Source organism: Ambystoma mexicanum, chromosome 4p (assembly GCF_040938575.1).
Source record: "Ambystoma mexicanum isolate Mex_15411 chromosome 4p, UKY_AmexF1_1, whole genome shotgun sequence".
Lineage (NCBI taxonomy): Eukaryota > Metazoa > Chordata > Amphibia > Caudata > Ambystomatidae > Ambystoma > Ambystoma mexicanum.
In genome coordinates this window covers 310,829,402-310,850,692 of record NC_090927.1, presented here as the reverse complement: position 1 = coordinate 310,850,692, position 21,291 = coordinate 310,829,402, and the positions used below count along the sequence as shown (strand labels likewise).

Genomic DNA, 21,291 nt, shown 5'->3' with positions numbered 1-21,291 from the left:
AAGAAAAATCCAGCAGACATGTTAATAAATATGAGATTCAACAGATTTAAAACACTCATGACATTTTGTTTGATCCAATATGCAAATGTAGTCAGTTGTTATTAATAGCAACACAACATTTTATATTGCATGCTTACCGGCTTGTTTTCTTTTTGGTGGGGCCATTGCTGCCTGGTGGAGAATTAAATCTTGAAAAAACTTTAATCTGTCATCTTCATTAGGTCTTTCAATATGAAAAACCTCTTTGTACTGTGTCCTGAAGATACCCTTAACCTATAACACAGAATGTCTGGTGTCAGATGGCAAAACTCTTCATAAATTGCTTTCTTTATACAGATTTACATACCAAAAGTACATTGTGTAATATAAATCCCAAATAAGGAACAAGTTACATACCTGTAACTGTTATCCAGCATGGGTCTGGCATGGATTCACATGCTCATGAATATTCCCTGTCGTCAGGCTGAGAATCCTCAGTAAAGAAAAATTTCAGTTTCAGTTTAGTTTCTGAACTGTCTTTCTACTACTAACCAATCACTGGTCTCTGGATCACACTGCCCCCAGCCAATGACTGCCCTCTACCTAAGCCCCTCCTCTGGCAGCCATCGTCAGATTTGGTGGCACGTAAAGTGGCAGTAGGACCAAGAGAAGAGCTGCAGAGGGGTTGGAGGGAGAGTTCGCATGTGAATCCATGCCAGACCCATGCTGGAGAACAACAGTTACAGGTAAGTAACTTGTTCCTTCTCCAGCTTGGGGTCTGGCATGGATTCACATGCTCATGAATACAAGAATACATAGCAGTACACACATGCACAACCACGGGAGGTGGCAAGGCTCAACATTAAGCATTTCAACAACTCAACATTAAGCATCTCTTACCTCCTCATCAGGCTCACCTTCAAGCGAACAGGTTGCGCAGCACTGCCTGGCCGACTCTCGACACCTCCCTGGAATCCCGGTCGACGCAGCAGAATCTCGTGAAGGTGTGCGTCAGCCTCCATGTCGCAGCCCTGCAGATGTCCAGCAAGGTCACACCAGATAGGAACGCCGTAGTAGCAGCGATCGCTCTGGTTGAATGGGCTCTCGGATGGCCGGGCAACGGTCGGTTTGCCAACCGGTGACAGTGCATGATGCAGCCCGAGAGCCATCTGGAAATGGAAGCCTTCGAGAGGGCCTTCACTTTGTTCACAGGGCCAAAGTTCACAAACAGCTGTGATGTCTTCCGAATACTCTTTGTGCGGTCCACGTAGAACTTCAGTGCTCTAGCCACATCCAGCAAGTGCAAAGTCCTCTCAGTCCGTAACCAAGGCGACGGGAAGAAAACAGGTAACACCAAGGGCTCGTTGAGATGGAAGTCCGACGGCACCTTGGGCATGAATGAGGGGTGCGTCCTCAGCACTACCCTCGTCTCGTGGAATGTCAGATATGGAGGTTTACAGGAGAGGGCCTGGATCTCTCCCACTTGTCGTGTGCAGATGATGGCCAAAAGAAAAGCTGTCTTCCACGACAGGAACTTGAACGGTGCTGAATGCAGAGGCTCGAATGGCGGGCCCATGAGCCTGGTCAGCACCACGTTGAGCTCCCACGCCGGGGCCGGAGCCTTCACTGGCGGGAACGATCGGAATAGTCCTTTCATGAACTCCTTCACCAGGCGATGACACCACAGAGATGACCGCCTTGGAGTTCTGGTGTAGCAGGAGATCGCCGCCAGATGGATTTTGATGGAGGCCAGCCCCGCCTTGGCCAGCGAAAGCAAGTACGGCAGCACTTGAGGGGCCGTAATCCGCAGATGGTTGATCTTCTGTGCACGGCACCAAACAGAAAACCTCTTCGATTTGTGTCCGTAGCACTTAAGAGTTGGAGACGCCCTGGCCTTTGCAAGCACCTCCTTGCAGTATGCCAGGCTATCGTACCTTCCAAACTCTAGTGCTGCAGGAGCTAGGCCTGCTGGTTCAGCGATTCTGGGTTGTGATGGAGGATGGCGCCCGTCGGCAGTTTGACTGGGGGGGACGCTGACATGTCCAGAAGGTCCGGGAACCAGATCTGCCTCGGTCACGCCGGTGCGACGAGGATCATCCTGCACCGGGACCGTCTGAGTTGACTGATGAGTCGCAGCGGCGTGAACGCATACAGGAAGAGGCCATACCAGGGTAATGAGAATGCGTCGCCCATGCTCCTCGGCTGGGGGAACCCGCTGGTGAACCTCTGGCACTTGGTGTTTGTCACCGTCGCAAATAGATCGATCTGGGGATTGCCCCATCGTCGGAATAGGAGATCCACTTGATCCTGCCGAAGCTCGCACTCGTGGCAAGAGCGCAGCACTCTGCTGAGTGAGTCAGCAATTGGGTTCTTTATTCCTGCCAGATGGAAGGGTACCAGGAACATCCCCTGGGCAAAGGTCCAGTGCCACAGATCCTGCGCTTCCTTGGATAGGGCTGGGGATCTGGTGCCCCCTTGCTTCCGGATGTAGAACATCGTGGTGGTGTTGTTGATGAAAACCCTCACCAGCTTGCCCTTGAGGGATGGGAGGAATGACCTGAAGGCCCAGAACACGGCTCCGAGCTGCAGGACGTTAATGTGTAATGACTTCTCCTCCGGGAGCCAAAGGCCTCTTGCGTGGAGATCTCCGGTGTGTGCTCCCCATCCTTCCAGGGAGGCGTCCGTCATCACCGTTTCCTGATGTGCCAGGGTCTGGAAGTCCATACCCGCCACCAGATGCGCATAGTTGCCCCACCACCGGATCGCTTGGCGGAACATCTCGTCGAGGGAGATCTTGTCTTCGAAGCTGCCCGCTGCTTGCATTCAACGGGCATCGAAGAGCTCCTGCAGTGGCCCCATCCGCAACCTGCATAGGCGCACAAGGAAGATGCACGATGATATCATGCCGAGTAGGGACTTGATGGACCTTACCTTGGCCCTTTCCATGTTCAACAGCCATTGTACCTTGCCCAGGATGGCCTTCGTCCTTTTCTCCGACGTTGAAGCCAATCGCGCCACTGTGTCGAGTCTGGCTACCAGGAACAGGGAGTCTTGCGACGGGACCAAATGGGATTTTGCAAAGTTGATTGAGAATCCCAGATCCGTGAGGAGTCGGAAGGTCTTCGCTGTGTGATTGACGGCGAGTTCTCTTCACTTTGCTTGGATGAGCCAATCGTCCAGGTAGGGGTAAACGTGGATCCCTTGCAAGCGCAGCCGGTGCCAGGCACTTGGTGAAAACGCTCAGCGCCGACTTCAAACCGAAGGGTAGGGCCTTGAACTGGTAGTGTTGCCCTTGGACCACGAACCGTAGGAACTTTGGATGTCCTTTGTGAATGGGGATGTGGAAGTAGGCATCCTCCAAGTCCAGCGACGATAGGAAGTCGCCCTCCTCCAGCTGTCCCAGCACGTGCTGAACGGTAACCATCCAGAACTTCTGGGACTTGATGTATTTGTTGAGGCGGGCGAAGGTCCAGGATGGGTCGCCAACCGCCGGTCTTCTTTCGGATGAGGAAGTACTGCGAGTCTACTCCAGAGCCCCGGAGCCTCCTCGGGATGATTTCTAGCGCACCATTTTTTAGCATTGCTCGTACCTCTAGAAGTAGCTGTGGCACGTGTTTTTCCTTCCTGGCCACGGGTGGTAGACGGGGACAGAGCATCCAGCACCCAACGGTCGGTGGAGATGGACTCTCACACGCTGATGAATCTCGCCAGCCGGCCTCCCACCGGGGTGCTTGGGTGGGGGCCCAACGTCACGGCTGGTTCAATCTTGCTTCGCTTAGGCCTTGGCGACGACAACGCTGTCCTCCAGCCTTGCTGCAGCCTCTGTAGGACTCCTGCGACGATGAGCGGGCAGCTTGGAGGTACGATGCGGAACTGCCGCTGAATCCTTTGGAGGAACCTTGAGACTTGCCTCTGGGCGTCCAAAAGGACGGCCGTCGTTGCTGGAGTGAACCCAAGGCCCGGGCGTCTCGGTGTCTGCCTTGATGGCCTGCAGTGACTCGTCCACTGCCTTGCCGAACAGGTTGTTCCCGTCGAAGGGAATGTCCAGTACCCTGGTCTGCACATCCTGGCGGAAATGAGAGGCCTTGAGCCAACCGCGCCGGTGAAGGCAAACACTGTTGTCCATCTGTGTCGGCGATGTCCCTGGCCACCGTGATGGCGTGGTCCGAAGCCACCTCGCCTTCTTGCAGGATTTCAAGGGCTTCTGCCCTCTTGTCATCTGGGAGGAAGTCCAGGAGGGGAGCGATCTTGAAACACAGCTCCCTGTCGTAGCGTGCCACGATCACGAGGGCATTGGCCGCTTTGATCGTCGTCGCTGCCGACAAGATGACCCGTCGTCCCATGGCGTCCAGCTTCTTCCCCTCGCCGTCCAGTGGGGAAGTGGAAGTTGATGCTGTCGCCCCTGACGATTTCTTCTTGGCTGCTGCGGAGACCACCGAATCCGGAGATAGTTGTGCTCTGAGGCACACAGGGGGGGGGGGGGTAGTCTGGGTCCCAGTACTACTTCTCGTACCGGTCCCTCTTCGCAGGAGCCGTGGACAGGTGCTTCAGCAGTGCCAGTCCTTCGTCCCAGATGTCGTCCAGTAACAGGACTGAGAGGACCACTGGATCGTCCGCTGGGGGTAAGGGCAACCTTGTCCTTATCTCCGTACACAGGGTCTGCAAAGCCATCAAGATTGCACCTGAATTGTTCTGTGGCGTCGGCATCAGTTGCGACGGGAGCGACGGCTGGGGCGCGGGTTCCTCCGTTTCCTCCATGCGCCACGGCTCCTCATCGGCTCCACCATCGCTCTCCACGTCCAACTAGTCGGGATCCCTCCCGTAGGACCGGACTTCCTCCAACTTCTTGTCCAGGATATTTTTGACGCCAGATATCGAAAATTGGATCAGTAGAATGGGATGGCACTAACTAAATTTTAATACATATCAAATTTTATTCAGTAAACTTATCACAAGGAAAATTCATCATAATATCATAAAAATGAATTTAAAAAAATCAATTCATACCATCAATCATAACCACATACTAGACTCATTCAAACATTCAAAAATAACACATCCATGTGTTTACTATGTGAAAAGGCTTTGGAGATGTTATTACACCAATTCTTTTCAGTTATCACATTAAACAATGACCCAGTCCATAATATCAGGTGTCGTTGTCTATCTGTTGCCAAATTTGGCCAGATGTCTCTCACAAAAAAGCATAGTAAACACCTGGATGTGTTATTTTTGAAGTATGTGGTTATGATTGATGGTATGAATTGATTGTTTTTTATTCATTTTTATGATATTATGATGAATTTTCCTTGTGATAAGTTTACTGAATAAAATTTGATATGTATTAAAATTTAGTTAGTGCCATCCCATTCTACTGATCCAATTTTCGATATCTGTATATTATACCTGAAGGATCAGGGACTTGATTGCAGGTTTACCCCTTTATTTACCCTTTATTTTTGACGCCAGCCAGCTCAACTTCGGAGGTGGTATCTGTGTCCACTATGGCTATCGTGCCCCCCCCCTTTCTACTTCCAGGGTTTCACAGGGACCTTCTCGATGGTTTGAAAGAGGATTCCCTATGGGGTGGCAGGGTAACTCTAGGCCCGGAAGTCGTCTCCACCGGGGTAGCCTCCGCAAGCTTTGCCAGGGCCGCCACGACTCCTTCAATCGAGGCCTTCGCCAGGTGAATCAGGGCCCTCATGACCTTGGGCCCATCTGAAGACTTCACCTGGGGGGGGGGGGGGGGTCACTGCCTCGTCCCCCCTTGGCTTTCTCCGTCGGGATCGACCGGAGCTTCTCTCGAAGCTTACCTGGGTTTTCCGTGCCAGAGCATTGGCTCGTGGATGATGGCGTCAGTGACATTGCGCCCTGCTGGCAGCCGAAGAGCCCGAACCAACGGCGCTTCCGGTGCCCGCAGACTCGCAGTGCTTTGCCTTTTGTTGGGCCCCCATCGCCGGAGCACCCTCAAAGGTCTTAGAAGACCGCTCAGACTTCTTCTCACCTGCTGTTGGGCTCTTCCCCTCCAGCCAGTTGGTGAGCCGAATACGACTGTCCTTCATTGTCCGGCCGGACATGTTCTTACAGAACGCACAGTCCTCCTCCACATGCGACTTGTCGGCGTGAAGGCAGTAGAGGCACCGGGAGTGCTCATCTTCCTTGAAGACATTCTGTAGTCCACATCCTGGGCAGTTCCTGAACCATTTGTATCCCGTATGTGTCAAATCTCCTTTGTCCTGGGCCATGTCCGAACGGGGTAGGCCTCAAAGGTCTTCCGGAATCCTCCAAGAAGTGTAATTCGACGAAAATCTGCCCTTGAGGGGCGTAGAAGGAATCCGAAACAGTCCCTGTTGATCGGAAGAAGAATCGGTGGAGCTTGAGGCTCGAATAGATCGAAAAATAAGAGTAAATTCTTTGAAAAAATGTAATACGCAGTAAAAGCTCAAGAGCTACAGCACGAGGACTCCCAACAATTGAATGTGCGGTAAAAATCTGAAGATGGCTGCCAGAGGAGGGCCTTAGGCATAGGGCAGTCATTGGCTGGGGGCAGTATGACCCAGAGACCAGTGATTGGTTAGAGTAGAAAGACAGTTCAGAAATTAAACTGAAACTGACATTTTTCTTTACCGAGGATTCTGACGACGGGGAATATTCATGAGCATGTGAATCCATGCCAGACCCCATGCTGGAGAATTAGATATTAACTGTACGGTAAACACACAAACTACTTCTATAGAGTTAAAACAATAAATAATGCAGACATAAAATATTACATAAACAGAAAAAACATTACATATTACAAAAGAGTGATTCCAAAAATAATATGATTTCCCATGAGGTAACCTGGAAGCCTTCGCAATGTATTAAATTACAATTACTAGGGCCCATGTCATACTAAAATCTGCATTATCCCCTTGTAGTTAAGTGTAACATTTCAGAAATGACAGTCAGATAACAGTCTGAGAAGAGCAGATTGGTAAAATTTATTTTTTATATGTGAACATCTGGCAAGTTAGCATTAGATTCAGCACTTGCTCTTAGTAACCCAAGACAACAACATTTACAGATGATGCTGTGAGCGGTCAGAAATGTGAGGAGGACAACTTGATAAAGGTTTTTTCACAAGAAGTAATTTTACTAACTTAAAAGGGTGTGATAAATGACTTGCTTTCCCTAACCCACTAACTTAACTCGGGGTTCCCTGCCTATGAAAATAAGACTAAAAGAAAACATGAACACAAAAAGGTGCTGTCCATTACATTTATACATACAACAAGGATGCCCTTCCCCAGGTTCAAGGTAGAATTTCCAATAGCCAAGTTCTGTTTCTAACACAAAGTTCCCTCACTCCTGGAGGATTTCACTTGGTGTTGACACAACACATAAGTGGCCTTGCTACTTTCTTTCCACTACAATCTTTCACCACAACGCAGTACTTCAATGTCTTCTTCCTGGTTCACTAATCTGTCAGCACTACCACTAATAATCCCTTTCCTGGTATACTCGCCAGCCAGGATAAATATAACACTGCTAGAAGTACTAAGTACTCTTACTTAAAAAATAATAACAGTAAAATTCACAACTTCTTCCATAAGGATCCAACACCCATTGATGTTGTTTGTTCCACTGATTGATTGGCCACACCAAGAAATGCAGTTTATGTTCCTCTTCTCCATGCCACTCTCCACAAGGAGGGCCACTTTCCTTCCACCTTTGGGTTTCCACAATCACACCAGGTAATTGTTGGTAAATTAATAGTTACTCACCGTAGTGACTAACATACTCTTAGTCCATAGTCCCTTTTCCTCCATACTGTATAGGCATCCATCGCGAGGGACGGGAGACGGAACCTTTTTCACCAGAAAAATCTTCTTCCCCTTTAAACTTAGAGGTGGGTGGGGCCCTGGGAGCTTGCGCTTGCCCGACTCCGCCCACCAGCGCCACTCAGTTCCCATTGACGCGTCGACAATATTCAACATTGCCCAATGACACCAGTATTATTAGGGGGTAGGATGGTGGGACATATGGAGGAAAGGGAACCATGGACTAAGAGTACGTTAGTCACTACAGTGAGTAGAACAAGTTACATCTTACCTTATAACGTTCTTTTGACGGGATGTTCCTCCGATGTATTCCTATCTTTGATAATACGTTTCCAGCTTGCTGGCCTCGGAATCATTTTTTCTGTAGAGGGCGCTGCGCGTCGACGTCCGCCGAGTCGATGTACCTCCTGATCATTTGAGGAATAACAGAGACTGGTGGAAACGCGTAAAGGAGTGGAAACTCCAAGTCCACTACGAACGTGTCTCCCAGAGCTCCTCTCGGGGGAAATTCCCTTGAACAGAACAGATCGCACTTCGTGTTGGTGCTTGTGGTGAACAGATCCACCTGAGGGGTTCCCCAAAGGGCGAAGATCTCTTGAAGGACTTCCTGAGCTAGCTCCCACTCATGGGAGACTGTGCTCTGCCTGCTCAGAGCATCCGCTGTCAAGTTCTTCTCTCCGGCTAGGTGGACTACCGATAGAGAGATTCCTTCCTGAATTGCCCAAAACCAGAGCTGCATCGCCTCTCTGCACAGTGGCAGTGATCCTACGCCTCCTCTTTTGTTGAGGTAGTGCATGGCCACCGTGTTGTCCGTCATTATCAGGACATTTCTCCCCTGTACTGATGGCAGGAAAGCTTTCAGCGCTAGTCTGATCGCTCTCAGCTCCAATAGGTTGATGTGTAGTCTGGACTCCGATGGAGACCAACGACCGCTGATGGTCAAGTCGTTGGCATGGGCTCCCCACCCCGTGAGTGAGGCGTCTGTGACTACTGTCATCTCCGGCCATGGTTGCCAAAACAGTTCTCCTTTCAAGATGTTCTCTGGATAGGCCCACCATTGAAGGTCGCGGGCTACCTTGTCCGGAATCCGGAGGAGATCTGTCATTCTCCCTGAGAATTGCAACCACCGACTTCTCAGTGCCCACTGAAGAGATCTCATTCTCAGGCGAGCCTCTAGCACAAGGAAGATGCAGGATGCCATGAGGCCTAGCAAACTCAAAAAGTCGAAGGCTGGGAGACGTTGGGCATTTTGAAACTTGGTGACCATCTGTAGACTATCTTGAGCCCTCACCTCTGGTGGCGAGGCTTTTCCCAGGGAAGTGTCCAGGACCGCTCCAATGAACTGGAGTCTCTGTGATGGTATCATCTGTGACTTCTTTAAATTGAGGGAGAAGCCCAGTTTGTGAAGGAAGTGGCAGACATAGTCTAGCTGGATCTGAGCTTGTTCCGAAGATACAGCCCTGATCAGCCAATCGTCCAGGTAGAGGTAGACGTGGATCCCTTCCCTCCTTAGACTCGCAGCCACTACCGACATTAGCTTGGTGAAGACCCTCGGGGCGGAGGTCAGCCCAAATGGCAGAACTCGAAATTGATAATGAGAGTAGCCAATTGCGAACCTCAGGTATTTCCTGTGTTTGAGATGGATAGGCACATGGAAATAAGCATCCTGAAGGTCCAGGGATACCAGCCAGTCCTGGAGCTGGAGGGCCTGAAGGATCTGAGAGAGAGTTACCATCTTGAACTTGTCCTTCCTGAGGAACTTGTTCAATTCTCTTAAATCCAGGATGGGTCTCAGTCCTCACTCCTTCTTTGGTATGAAAAAGTAGGGGGGCGTACCAGCCCTTGTTCCTGTCCGCTACAGGTACCGGTTCTATGGCACCTTTCTCTAGCAGGTCTATAATTTCCTGCAAGAGGAGCGGATCTGGAACTTTTAGAGAGCTGTGCCCCGGTGGATGACTCTGAGGGACGTGTAGAAAGGGTAGGCAGTAACCCTGGGCAACTGTCTCCAATGCCCAAGCATCTGACGTTATAGCCTGCCATTCCGTCAGATGGTGAGTTAACCTGCCCCCTACAGGTGTCTTGTGTGGAAAGACCTCAGAGTGGTTTGGGGCGGCTGATGCAGATGCCGAGGGTAAAGAGGCACCTGCTGCTGCTGCGGCTTTAGTACTTTTGACCCGTCCACCTCGGGTGGATCTCCTTTGGCCTTTTTGAGCCGGCTGTCCTCTGCCTTTCCCGAATGCGGATAATAGCGAAAGGACTTTCCTCTTCCAGAGGTTCCTGAGGGGCGAAAAGAAGTTTGGCGGATTGCAGCTCCTAACGATTTTGCCGCTGCTTTAGGTGTTTGCAACTCTTCCAGACTGTCATCAGCCTTCTTTCCGAATATTGAAGAGCCCTCAAAGAGCATATTCAAAAGTCTGGCCTGTACATCTGGAGCAAAGCCAGACTTTCGCAACCACGCATGCCTGCGGATTGTTGTACTTGCCACCATGGCCCTGCTGATACTGTCAGCGGAATCGATGCCAGTTTGAAGTGATTCACACATGGCATCTTTGCCATCTTTAATGTTAAGGAAGGCTTCTTTTTCCTCTCCTTCGGGTATGCAGTCAGCCGCTGATGAAGCACACTCCCATAGTGTGTGACTGAACCTGGTGAGCGTACAGGTGGCGTTGATGGACTTCAATGCCATACTACAAGCAGAGAAGACTTTCTTCGCCATAGAATCGCACCTCTTGTCATCTCTATCCTGTGGGACAGTCGGGTAAGCGGTCCTACTGCTAGATGAAGTTGCCGCTTGAACCACCAGGCTCTCTGGAGTCGGGTGTTTTGATAAGTATTCAGGGTCAGCAGCCGCTACCCTATACATAAGGGTTCTATAGGGTGTTTTGGCATGTTCCCCTGGGTCTGGCTTAACAAATTCCACTTCTGGGGAAGAGTCCAGCCCACTTGCCTCACATAGTGACTCTTGTAGGTCCTTCAGCCTTCTTTCCTCAGAGGTGAAATCCTCTGAAATAGGCAGTGTGGTCCTCTGTAACCCAAATGTTTCCTGGTCAGAATCTTCCCCCTCTTCATAAATTGAAGATAGTCCAGGGTACTCTGACTTCTGAAATGGTGTAAAACCCATCTCTAAAGCAGAAGAAGCCAAACTTGTCATTATTGGGCGAGAAAACGTCGATGTCGTCAACGCCGATGTGACAGGCTTCGAAGGCGCCGAAAAAACCGGAAGGGGCATCGAAAAACTCGAGAGGATCGGGATCCTACTCGAGGACATCGACGACGGTCTCGGCGTCGTGCCGGAGGCCCTTGGAATCACCGTTGGCTGTGGAGTAGCCTTGGTCTTCTCTTTCATCGGCGTCGACGATGGCGTCGAGGAACCCTTCGACAACGGCGTCGATGGCGCCGATCCATGCGTCAAAGGAATCCTCGACAACGGCGAAGAAGCAATCCTCGACGACGGTGTCGAAGATGGTGCCTTCTTACCCGATGGCTCGTGGCGCTCTCGGGTGGAATGTTTCGCCGGGTGCTGCGACTCGGGGCGTTTCGATTTTTTGGGTTTTTCACCCGGGGTATCACCCTCAGCTGTCTTCAAGGGGGTTGAGGCCGCGTTCTCGAAGACGCTTAACATTTTCTTTCTGAATTCCTCCCACTCAGCTTGAGAGCTGTGTTTTCTGGGACAGGAGACCCTTTCTGGAGACACAGAAGACGACGAGGAAGGGGATCTTTGACGTCTCTTTTTTGAGTGCCTTGATCTCGACGAATGGTGGGAGCTACTTCGAGATCTAGAATGGGAATGTTTTCGACGGCGAGGAGACGAATGCCTCGACTCAGCCGAAGAAACCTTCGAGGAGGTTTTTGCCTCTCTCGAACTTCCCCTTGCGCTCCTTCAAGGCTTTCGCCGTCATAGACATGCAGTCCTCACACTCCGAACAATGGTGCTCTGATCCCAAACACCACAAGCAGATCCTGTGTGGATCCGTTATCGACATTTTTTTACCGCAGTCTCGACATTTCTTTAAGCCGGATCGCGGCGTCGTCGGTTCCGATGAAGATGCCATCGAGAACGAGTAGGTATTATTCGAGTAGCTATAGAGTTATCCTGACTGAACTAAGCAACGACGTTCCGAGGCCCCACGAAGCGCGGAAAAACGGAACTGAGTAAAAGACGCAGCGCGTGGCTATTTATGGGCATGGTGACGTAGGCGCTGATACAGTGGCCGTCGAGGGACATCGACTCGGCGGACGTCGACACGCAGCGCCCTCTACAGAAAAAGAATTTCCGAGGCCAGCAAGCTGGTAACGTATTATCAAAGATAAGGAATACGTCGGAGGACACAATCCCTTCGAAACTTAATTACTCTCATGTCCCGTCCTCTTACCTCCATACTGTATGGGCAATTATAACTAAATGTAGCCCCAGGGTGGAGAGGAGACCCTCCTTAGGAAAACAGGCAGTCGAAAAAGTAGTGCTTACAGAAAGCCGAAGGAGTGACCAAGGTAGCCGCCCTGCTGATGACCTGCACCGGCACTGGCCGTTGGAATGCGATGGCCATGGCCTTGGCTCTGATCGCATGGGCATATAAGTTAGCTGGCACAGGTTTGTGCTGCCCCTCATAGGGCTCCTTGATGGCTGCAGCCATCCACCTTGCTATGGAGGTCTGGTAACCGGGCCTTGACCCACCAAGAGTGACAAACAAGGCATCCAACTTGCGGAAGTCCTGGGTCCTGTCTAGGTCGTATTTCAGCGCACATCTGACATCCAGACTGTGCAAGACCCTCTGAGGCTCGTCCTTGGGGTTGGCGAAGAAAGTGGGTAAAACTATTTCCTCGTTGAGATGGAAGGAGGAGGTCAACTTTGGTAGAAACGCAGGGTGCATTCGCAGGACGACCTTGTCCTTTTGAAAGGTAGTGTAGGGCTCTGAAGCCACCAGATCCTGGGTCTCGCCGACTCTGCGAGCTGAGGTGAATAGGGCTGTATTTACGGTGACCAGTCTGATGTCCATGGACACCATTGGCTCAAAAGGTTTGTGCGCCAAGGCGCCCAACACAACATATAGGCAGGTAAAGTCTATGGAGGCCCGCCAGATGTCGCTTGACCACCGGGTTGGAGAAGGAGAAGAGGCCCTCCTCCGAATTCCTGTAAGCGCCTATGGGTGCGGCATGTATCCACCTGTACGCTGGAGTGGGAAAGGTGTGCCGAAAAGGAGAGAACGTCGTGCAAGGTGCACTTAAGAGGGTTGATCTCACTAGAGTCGGTCCAATGACAGAATCTAGACCATTTACTCTTATATTGGCACCTAGTAGCCTTGCTTCTAGCGCCCTGGATGACCTCTAGGTTAGCCGGAGATAGGCTTAAGTGTTTCAGCATGACCTGCTCAGGAACCACACTGCGAGGACAAGTTTGTGAGGAGCAGGGTGGGTGCACCGTGCTCCGCTGCTGGGCCAGGTGCTTGTAATTGTCTGACCCCAGTCTGCCAAGCCTGTCCGCTTCCAGGTTGGATTTCCCCAGGAGGTGGACAGCCATGAGGTATATGTTGTTCTCCAGAGCCCATTCCCACATGATGACTGCTAGGTTGCACAGCGAAAGGGATCTGGTACACCCCTACTTGTTGACCTAGTACATGCTGGTGGGGAGGTCTGTCTGGATAAGAACGGTCTTTCCCTCAATAATAGGGAGAAAGGCCTTGAGAGCCAGCCATATGGCCTTAAATTCTAGGCAATTGATGTGGGACTCCTGCCACGTCCAGACACCAAGGACACTGTGGTTGATCAGGGGGCTCCCCAGCCCTCTAGGGAAGAGTCTGTAGTGACTGTGACCTGAGGGGACGGCTGTCAAAAGTGCTTGCCCTGCCGCAGGTTGCAGTCCGCGGACCATCGCTGGAGGTTCGAGTGGAGAAAGGGAGGAATGTTGACTGGAATCCCTTCTCCTGATTCCATTAGGCTGCAAAATGCAGCTGTAATTTCCTCATCCTGAGCCTTGTGTAGGGTAGTGTGATGCTGGAAATGCATTGGAGGGACAGGGCCTCCCTGTCCTTGTCCAGTAATCCTCTTTCATTTGTGTGCTGTGTTAGGGAGAATTCTCATTTTATGGCTAATTTCCCTTACCTATAGAGTCCCCTAGCAGCTTTGCTGGATTTGAAGGGTGTGTTTCTTTTCTCCTGCTAAGAGTGAGACTCTTTTTACCCACTCTTAGGCATGTTTGCTGTGTGTGTTCTGGGCTATTTTTGTGTTTAATGTTTATGGGGTTTCTCTCACCTCCAAAGGAACCATCTTTATTCACAGGTGTTACACAGCACCCTCTGTGCAGTGACACAGGGGTGTCGTAGCGACCCCCAAACAGACTCCATACCCTGGGACTGACTACTGTCTCCCAGGGCATGTAAAGTCCCCATTGACTTTACTAGTCAATTTTTGTGAACTAAACCAGTACAACCGATCTTACTATGGAAGTACTGGGAAGGGTTAATAGTTTTTCCCTTATGTTCATTTTTGAGAGGGTACCGCACAGTCACTCTCTCCAAAGTTTCTGGCTGGTGGCAGTGGTTACTACCAAAAATATTCGACCGCAAATATTTCCCTATGGGATTTCCCATTGTTCAAGGCTACCACATTTTCTGACAGCCTCCAACATACCGCCGGTGTATTTTAATATTAACTTTACTCCGGTAGGATTTATTTGCCAGAACTTTAATATAACTTCTTTCTCGTGCCTTTCTCTAAACTCCTAACCCAGGTCGGGGATCCTTTGTTTGTCCTTTTGGCGGGCTTCTGCCGAGAAGCCCTCCTTTCGGCGCCACTGAGTCTGGGGTGGTTCCATTGTGTGGGAGGGGGAGTAGGACCCCTGGACAGGGTTACCTCAGTAACCCATGTCGCACTCTATCTGGATAGGCTGGAGGGTCTCCCACCAAGGATGACCACTGCACTGTGCGAGTGACAGCTAGGCTGTATGAATGGGGATCCTTTTGCATAAAAGCAGGGTCCTGAGGACTGAAAGAGCAAGACGTCGCCACTGGAACTAAGAAGCCGAAGAGGAGAGAAGCCAAAGACCACTGCAACAACTGAACCACCGGTGAAGCCCTGCTGCAGCGTCTCACCACTTTTCTCCACACGACGAGAGAAGATCTTCATCTGAAAGAAGCCTTCTTCCCTTGAGCTGGTGGGGCCAACCAGTTTGCCAATCGCCTTCCCGGACCTGCCTGGGTCGAATCGCCAGTACCCTGTACTTGGAGACCGGATAGCCAGGCACCCGTCCACCCAGACCGCGATTTAAAGGAGCATACTTTTTATCCGTCAGGCGGCACCACGGCTGGTTTCATCCCTGGGTAGTGTAGTAACTCGAACCTTCCTCGACGACGAGAGCCTCTCTTCCTCTGCTGGATCCCCCGAACTGCAGGAACTACCAGGAACCGCCGCCACCGCAGGAGCCACTTCTTCATTTTAAAGCTACATTGTTCCACCAGGCCGCCCTTTCTTCGCGGTAGCTCTAAAGGTGTTTTAAATCCTTTACCTACCTGTTGGGTTGGCCGCCCCTCTCTCTTAACATTGTATTTCACCTTCTGCATCCACCTTTTCGAAATAGTTAACCAAAGACCTGACTGCAGCTACAAGAACATTTTGCTCCTGGGCCCTTGCCCTGTACCACTGACTCTGGCTACATTTGTTAGAACTGCCTTCTTTAGATTGCGTTTCAATTCGAACTGTGTTGGTACACCTACTTCTTATAACAACCCTTTTCTTCCCCTTTTTCAAACCTGTGAAATGCCATTTTGCTCAGTTTTCATTTAAATATATCCTATACTGATGCACTGTCTTGCTTAAACTGGTTCACAAACTTATGGGAAGTGTTGCTAGGGTGTGTAAGAAGATATTTCTGTATAACTTGTGCTTTCCCTCCCTTGTGAGAAATTGCTAGAGTATCCCTTGTATTTGGTTTTCACTCTGCCGTTTTTTGCTCAGTTTTCACTCAGGTTCACTTGGTCTACAATTTAACTAGGGAGGGTGTATATTTTTCTTTGATTTATTTTAACTTGCTTGATGACCGTGATAAATATGTTTTATTAGAAGTGTATAGAATAAATATATATCTACTTTTTAATACAAAGCTTTGGTCAGTGTTTCCTTGTGCCATAGTACTGTAGGCCTATTGTGTAAACCCTGAATACTGCTCATCTCCTTCTTGAGATAAGTCTGACTGCTCAGCCACAGCTACCAACTAAATCTTTGTGGTACAGACTGATACCAAAGGGGATTTATTGCTTTCACCTGTAGTCCTAATCTTCTGTAGTGCTCCCTAAGGGAACTGCACAGGATTCTGCCTAACATGCTGTATTGTTTTCTGCCCAGGAGTCAATGTGGGACTCCTGGCAGTGCAGGTCTTCCTGTTTTTGGTTTGGTGTACAGACCCATGGGATACCCTTATGGCACCCATGGGTGGCGGTGCAACCCTGTGCCCCTAGTGTATGTTTTTGGGCACCTGTGTGCGGCCCACAGAGCAGGGTATGGGCTGGTGGCAGCTCCATGCTGAATTTGACAGGTGCTCCGAGTATCCTCCATTTTGGATACCCAGGCCCTGCCATTGGAATCAGTGAATTCCTGATAGGAAACAAGATGGCCCTTGTGGCCTCTTGCTTTCTATTGCCTGTTACCTTGTGTTTCCAAAGACCCGGGAAGCTCTGGCTCTGTCCCTTCCCCCTGACTGGCTGTTGGGTGGAAGTTCCATATATGGTGTTGCTGGGAAGTCCAGGACAGACTGGCTGGAGCCTTCCCAGTGACTGTATGTTGTGTGTACACCCTGTGGGTGGGACCTGGGTGAAGGGAGTGTGTGACCAATATGCACTTCTTGTTGTGGGTATCTGGTTTCTGGTATGAGAGACAGAGACTGAGGCAGCCCTGCCCAAAACTAGTATGAATGCAGTGTGTAGTGTTGAATGGCTGGGTACTTGTCCCAATAAACATTCCTTGTTGTGAGTGTCTGAGAGGGAGGAGTATGGCCTGAATGTACTGTATGCCTGATTGGCTGACTGACTGCATGAATGCCCTTCTGTACGTTTGCCTGCTGAGTGTGACCCAACAGTGTGGATGAAAGGCAGAATAGCATATCTGGGACCTCTCACCACTGGAAGTTGTTCAGAAGCTGAGTCAACACTTGAAGAGTAACTGGAATTGCTTATCCTCGACGCCCAGCTGGAAAAAGTAGAACTGCTGCTGCATTTGCTATGACCCGATCCGAAAGTTCGTCGAGGACTGATCCGAGAGAGGACCTGGCTAGGCGCCCTCTTCCCATGCTCCGAGGGACAATCGAGCACGGCCAACCTTCGCCCAAGCTCCCTGGAAGTCAGACCCTCGAAAGGCTGCCGACCGGAGACGGGGACCGCCGAGGAGAACAAAGTGAAGCACCCAGACATCGACGCCGTCAAAGTCCATTGCCGTCGACCAGGATTCGGAGTATCACCGTAACCGCTGGTGGCCCTTCGAAACCGTGTTGCCCAGAAGAGGTGAGCATTTGACGCCGTGCCGCCGTCGACCGGAGCCACCCGCTCCTTTGCCTAAGACTGTTTAATCGAAGGATTCCCTTGTCCGCACCGTCGACCGCTTTATCCCGTGGACGCGGACGCGTCGAGGAGAATCCGCCGGTGGGTTTCCCGCCACCCAAAGACCACAAAGACTTCGACGACACGACGCCCCCGACGGGCCACAGTTCTTCAGAAACTCTTTGTGGTCCTGAACTATCCAATGCCGAGGTGCCCCGCACGCCTCATCCTCGCATGACGTCGCCGACGAGCGCCGCCTGGATTGACGCCGTCGTCTCGGCACCCTCGAACTTTTCATCGACGCTGTCGCCACCAAGTTCACCTTCTTTGACGCCTCTCGATGATCCGTGGCTCCTGCTTTAAAAGGAGTCACTCAAGAAGGATCCATCAACGCCTCTTTGAAGAACTCTGCTCCACCAGGTACATCGGGGGGTAGAAATATTATACAAGAAAATAAGACTTGTAGAACAATATATGGACTGGGCTTGTTATATCTCTTTATTTTACAGGTCGCCCAGGAGGGGGGGGGGGGATCTCCACACAGAACTGTGTTTAATGGTCGAGGCAAATATTTTGCCAATTGTTCTAACCAACTGCTTTCCTCCTATGTCTATTGTTGGTTACCTTTATTAATTGATTTGTGTGACATTTAACCAGAGTATAGTTGATGCACTTTAATGAAATCTGATAATAATTGTGGTACCACATAGAACTGTATATATTTGCCATTGTAGATTTTGAGCACAAAGTGAGTTATTGTGATAGTGTACATAACCTTGAATATTAATTATATAAAGACTTTTCAGTAATACAGTGTGTGAACATTCCTTTGTGGGGGCTTGGGGACTACACTGTACTCAAGAACCAGCCTGCATCACCTCCTGAGAAGCTAGGCCTTGATTGCTCGACTACGTTACCAATAATAGAGAATCTTGGCTAGGGCCCTCTGTGCCTCTCCTCTACCATATAGAGAGCAGGAGTACAGACACCCCCCTCCAGTCTTTACAGGTAGGACCAACAGGAATGCTGCCATAAGACCCAAAAGGTGTTGGTACCACCAGGCCGAGGTCACTGGCCTAGAGAGGAAGCGAGCTGTGGCTCTCTTGATGACCACAAACTTGTCCTCCAAGGGACAGACTATCAGGGAGCTCATGTCCCAGATGAGGCCCAAGAAGGTCAGGCTCTGCGTGGGCTGCCGCTGAGACCTCTTCAGATGGATAGTGAACCCCAGGTCGTGGTGTTCATCAGTGCGGAGGCGGTATGGTGAACTGCTTCCAGAGAGGTGGCCCGAATGAGCCAGTCGTCCAGATATGGGTAGACTTGGTGGCCCTTGCCCCCGAGGAGGGCTGTGACTGCATTCATTAACCTGGTAAATACCCTGGGCCCAAATTGAGGCCAAAGGGTAGCACCTTGTATTGGAAATGGCAGCCCATGATCCTGAAGAGTAGTAAGGAATGATGCGGCTGCCAAATCGGGTCGTGTGGATAAGCGTCCTTCAGATCCAGGGAGCACATCCAGTCTACCCTGTCCAGTGTTTCTGCAATAAGAGCTGGCTTAACCATCTTGAATTTTTGTAGAGGGAGGGAGAGATTGCGGGTGGAAAGGTCCAACACAACTCTCAGGCCAGCCTGGTTCTTCTTCGGTAGGGTGAAAATTCTGGAATAGAAGCCCAGTCCTCGCTGGGAGGCAGGGACTTCTTCCACTGCCTGGCTCTCGATGAGCAACCGGATGTCCACCAGCAGAGTTGTTGTCTCAATTTATGGGAGAGGAGGGGAGGAGGGAGGTGAGGAAGGTACCGGTAGGCAGTACCCCGTGGAGACTACGCAGAGGATCTAGGGGTCTGAACAATTCTGGCACCAAAATTGCTCTTGAAAGGCAAGCCTGCCCCCCACGGAGACACGTGGACCCAAAGGGGCGTGTCATGCCTTCTTTCCCTCTGAGGCTGTTGCGGAGGAGGGGGATTGGAAAGACCCTTTGACCCCCCTTTTGTGGTTTCCTCCGGTGCTGGGGCACACTTTACCTGGGATGCAGGGGAAACCTGCCCAGCGTCGCTGATGGATAAACTGTAGGTCACGCACCTGGTTGACACCAGTCCCACCTTGTGACTCTTTCCTCCACCCGCTCTGCCACAGGGTGTATCGGATGCGTGGCCATCTTGTCTGGCGTGACGGCTATTTTGTCGAGCTGCGTGCCACGTGCTGAAGTCGTGGTGCTTGGCTCGCTGGAACCAGCCCCATCCAAGATGCTTGATGTTGGAACATGAGGCCTATCCCGCACCTCAGGCCATGACCTGGATGGCGTATTGCCCTCGGCAGAGCTGCCGGTAGTGCTGCTTGAAGGCACCCCCTTAGCCATGATGGCGGTACAAGGGCGTTGCCCATCGGGCGTAAATCCGGTAAAAGAACCTTGCGGTCCCTCAGCACTCACAGCAGAAGGATCCGGAGACCCCCCCCGGCCGTGAGGCTGGTAGCTGGACTAGCCTCAGTACATGTGCCAGTACTAGGGCGTTGCCCCTTTGGAGTAGTCACAGTAAAAGAACCTTGCAGTCCCTCAGCACTGACACCGGAAGGATCTGCAATGGTAAATAGAGGCCTGCCCTTCGGCCTCGAGCGATGTTTGACAAAGTCCTCGAGGTCCTCTGGAGGCTCTGGAAGAGCTCCCTCCACCTAGCTGGCCTGTTCTTCAGTGTAGGTGGAGTTGGTGCATCGCATGCAGAACAACCTTCCCAGCCGTCGACGGGGCCAAGGCAGCAGAGGCAAAGGGTATGGGGGGTCGGATGTGACACCTGCTGAAGCCCGCTGAAGTCGACATGCGCCGGGGAGCAGCATGGCGTTGGAGGACCAAGTACCTAATTGAAAAGAAAAAGACAAGATAGAAGAATATCCGGGGTAGAGCGCAAACTATTACATGGCCGAAGCCAAACCCAGGAGCACTGGTGAATTCGGTCTGTTCCCGTTGACGCAGAAAAGGGGACTGGGAAGTGGCGCTGGTGGGCCGTGTCAGGCGACTGCATGCTCCCAGGGCCGTGCCCCTGTGCACCCCTAAATTTAAAGCAGAAGAAGATTTTTCTCGTGAAAAAGGTTCTGTCTCCCATCCCTCGCGAGGGACGCTCATACAGTATGGAGGAAAGGGGACGGGGCTTTAAGAGTATGTCTTTTATTCAAGTTTCTCTTCTCGAGAACACTTTTTTCCCTTTTTCTTCCAATAACCTTTCTTTGCCTTACGCAATGCTGGTTGTTATCTGTCTCACATATTGCCTTTTCTTTACTTTGGCAGTGCTGGTTATAGCTTGGGTTTAATATTACCCGCTCTTTACTTTGCCAATGGTAGTTACACTTTGGGTTCAATACTGCCCCCTTTCCTTGGGAAATGGGAGTCACACCCTCTCTTAAGTATCGTTGTCTCATTAATTGGGTGGTGATAGTTATAAACTTTCTTCTCTCGTTTCCTCTTCACATGAGTTTTGGCCCAAAAACACATTCTTTCATTAGTTTGGTATTCAAAAGATCTATAAGCGGTCAGAGGTTTACTATGGAGAGCACGGGGGTCAACAGTCAGAGTCCAACTCACTGCTCTCTCCCCTACACGTCTGCTTATACTGCTGCTGCCACTTCTTCTCTGCTTGTCGGATTCAGAGCTGCCGACAGCTCAGGCTGCAGTCCTGTGACTCTCGCCTTCCCAAACAGGAGTTTGTATTGCTCCTCCCGCTCCCCGGGGCTCGCCAGCCACCCGGCACTTCTCTCCCATGTGATAACCTGCAACTCGGGCTGTCTCGGGAGGACAGCTCAAGGGCAAAGTGCTCGCCTTGGAAGCAAGACGACACGGAGCAACACAGGTTCAATCCCCGGGTCTGCGCTTAGAAACCTCTTGGTATAAAGCGAGTCATAAATAACCTATCATATCATATATCATATCTCCTCCTTATCACTCTCTCAGCACAATCAACTGTTACAGAGACAGAGGTG

At 50.9% G+C, this 21,291-nt stretch overlaps 1 protein-coding gene across 4 annotated transcripts in view; it reads right to left on the bottom strand.

Moving 5' to 3' along the window:
• ATAD2B (ATPase family AAA domain containing 2B) overlaps positions 1 to 21,291 on the bottom strand; it is a 3,113,054-nt gene that overhangs the window by 933,077 nt on the left and 2,158,686 nt on the right. For all 4 annotated transcript variants that reach the window (XM_069605879.1, XM_069605877.1, XM_069605876.1 and 1 more), the window contains exon 20: positions 138 to 273. In XM_069605879.1, coding sequence (XP_069461980.1) covers positions 138 to 273 — 136 coding nt within the window. The remainder of the gene's footprint in view (positions 1 to 137; positions 274 to 21,291) is intronic.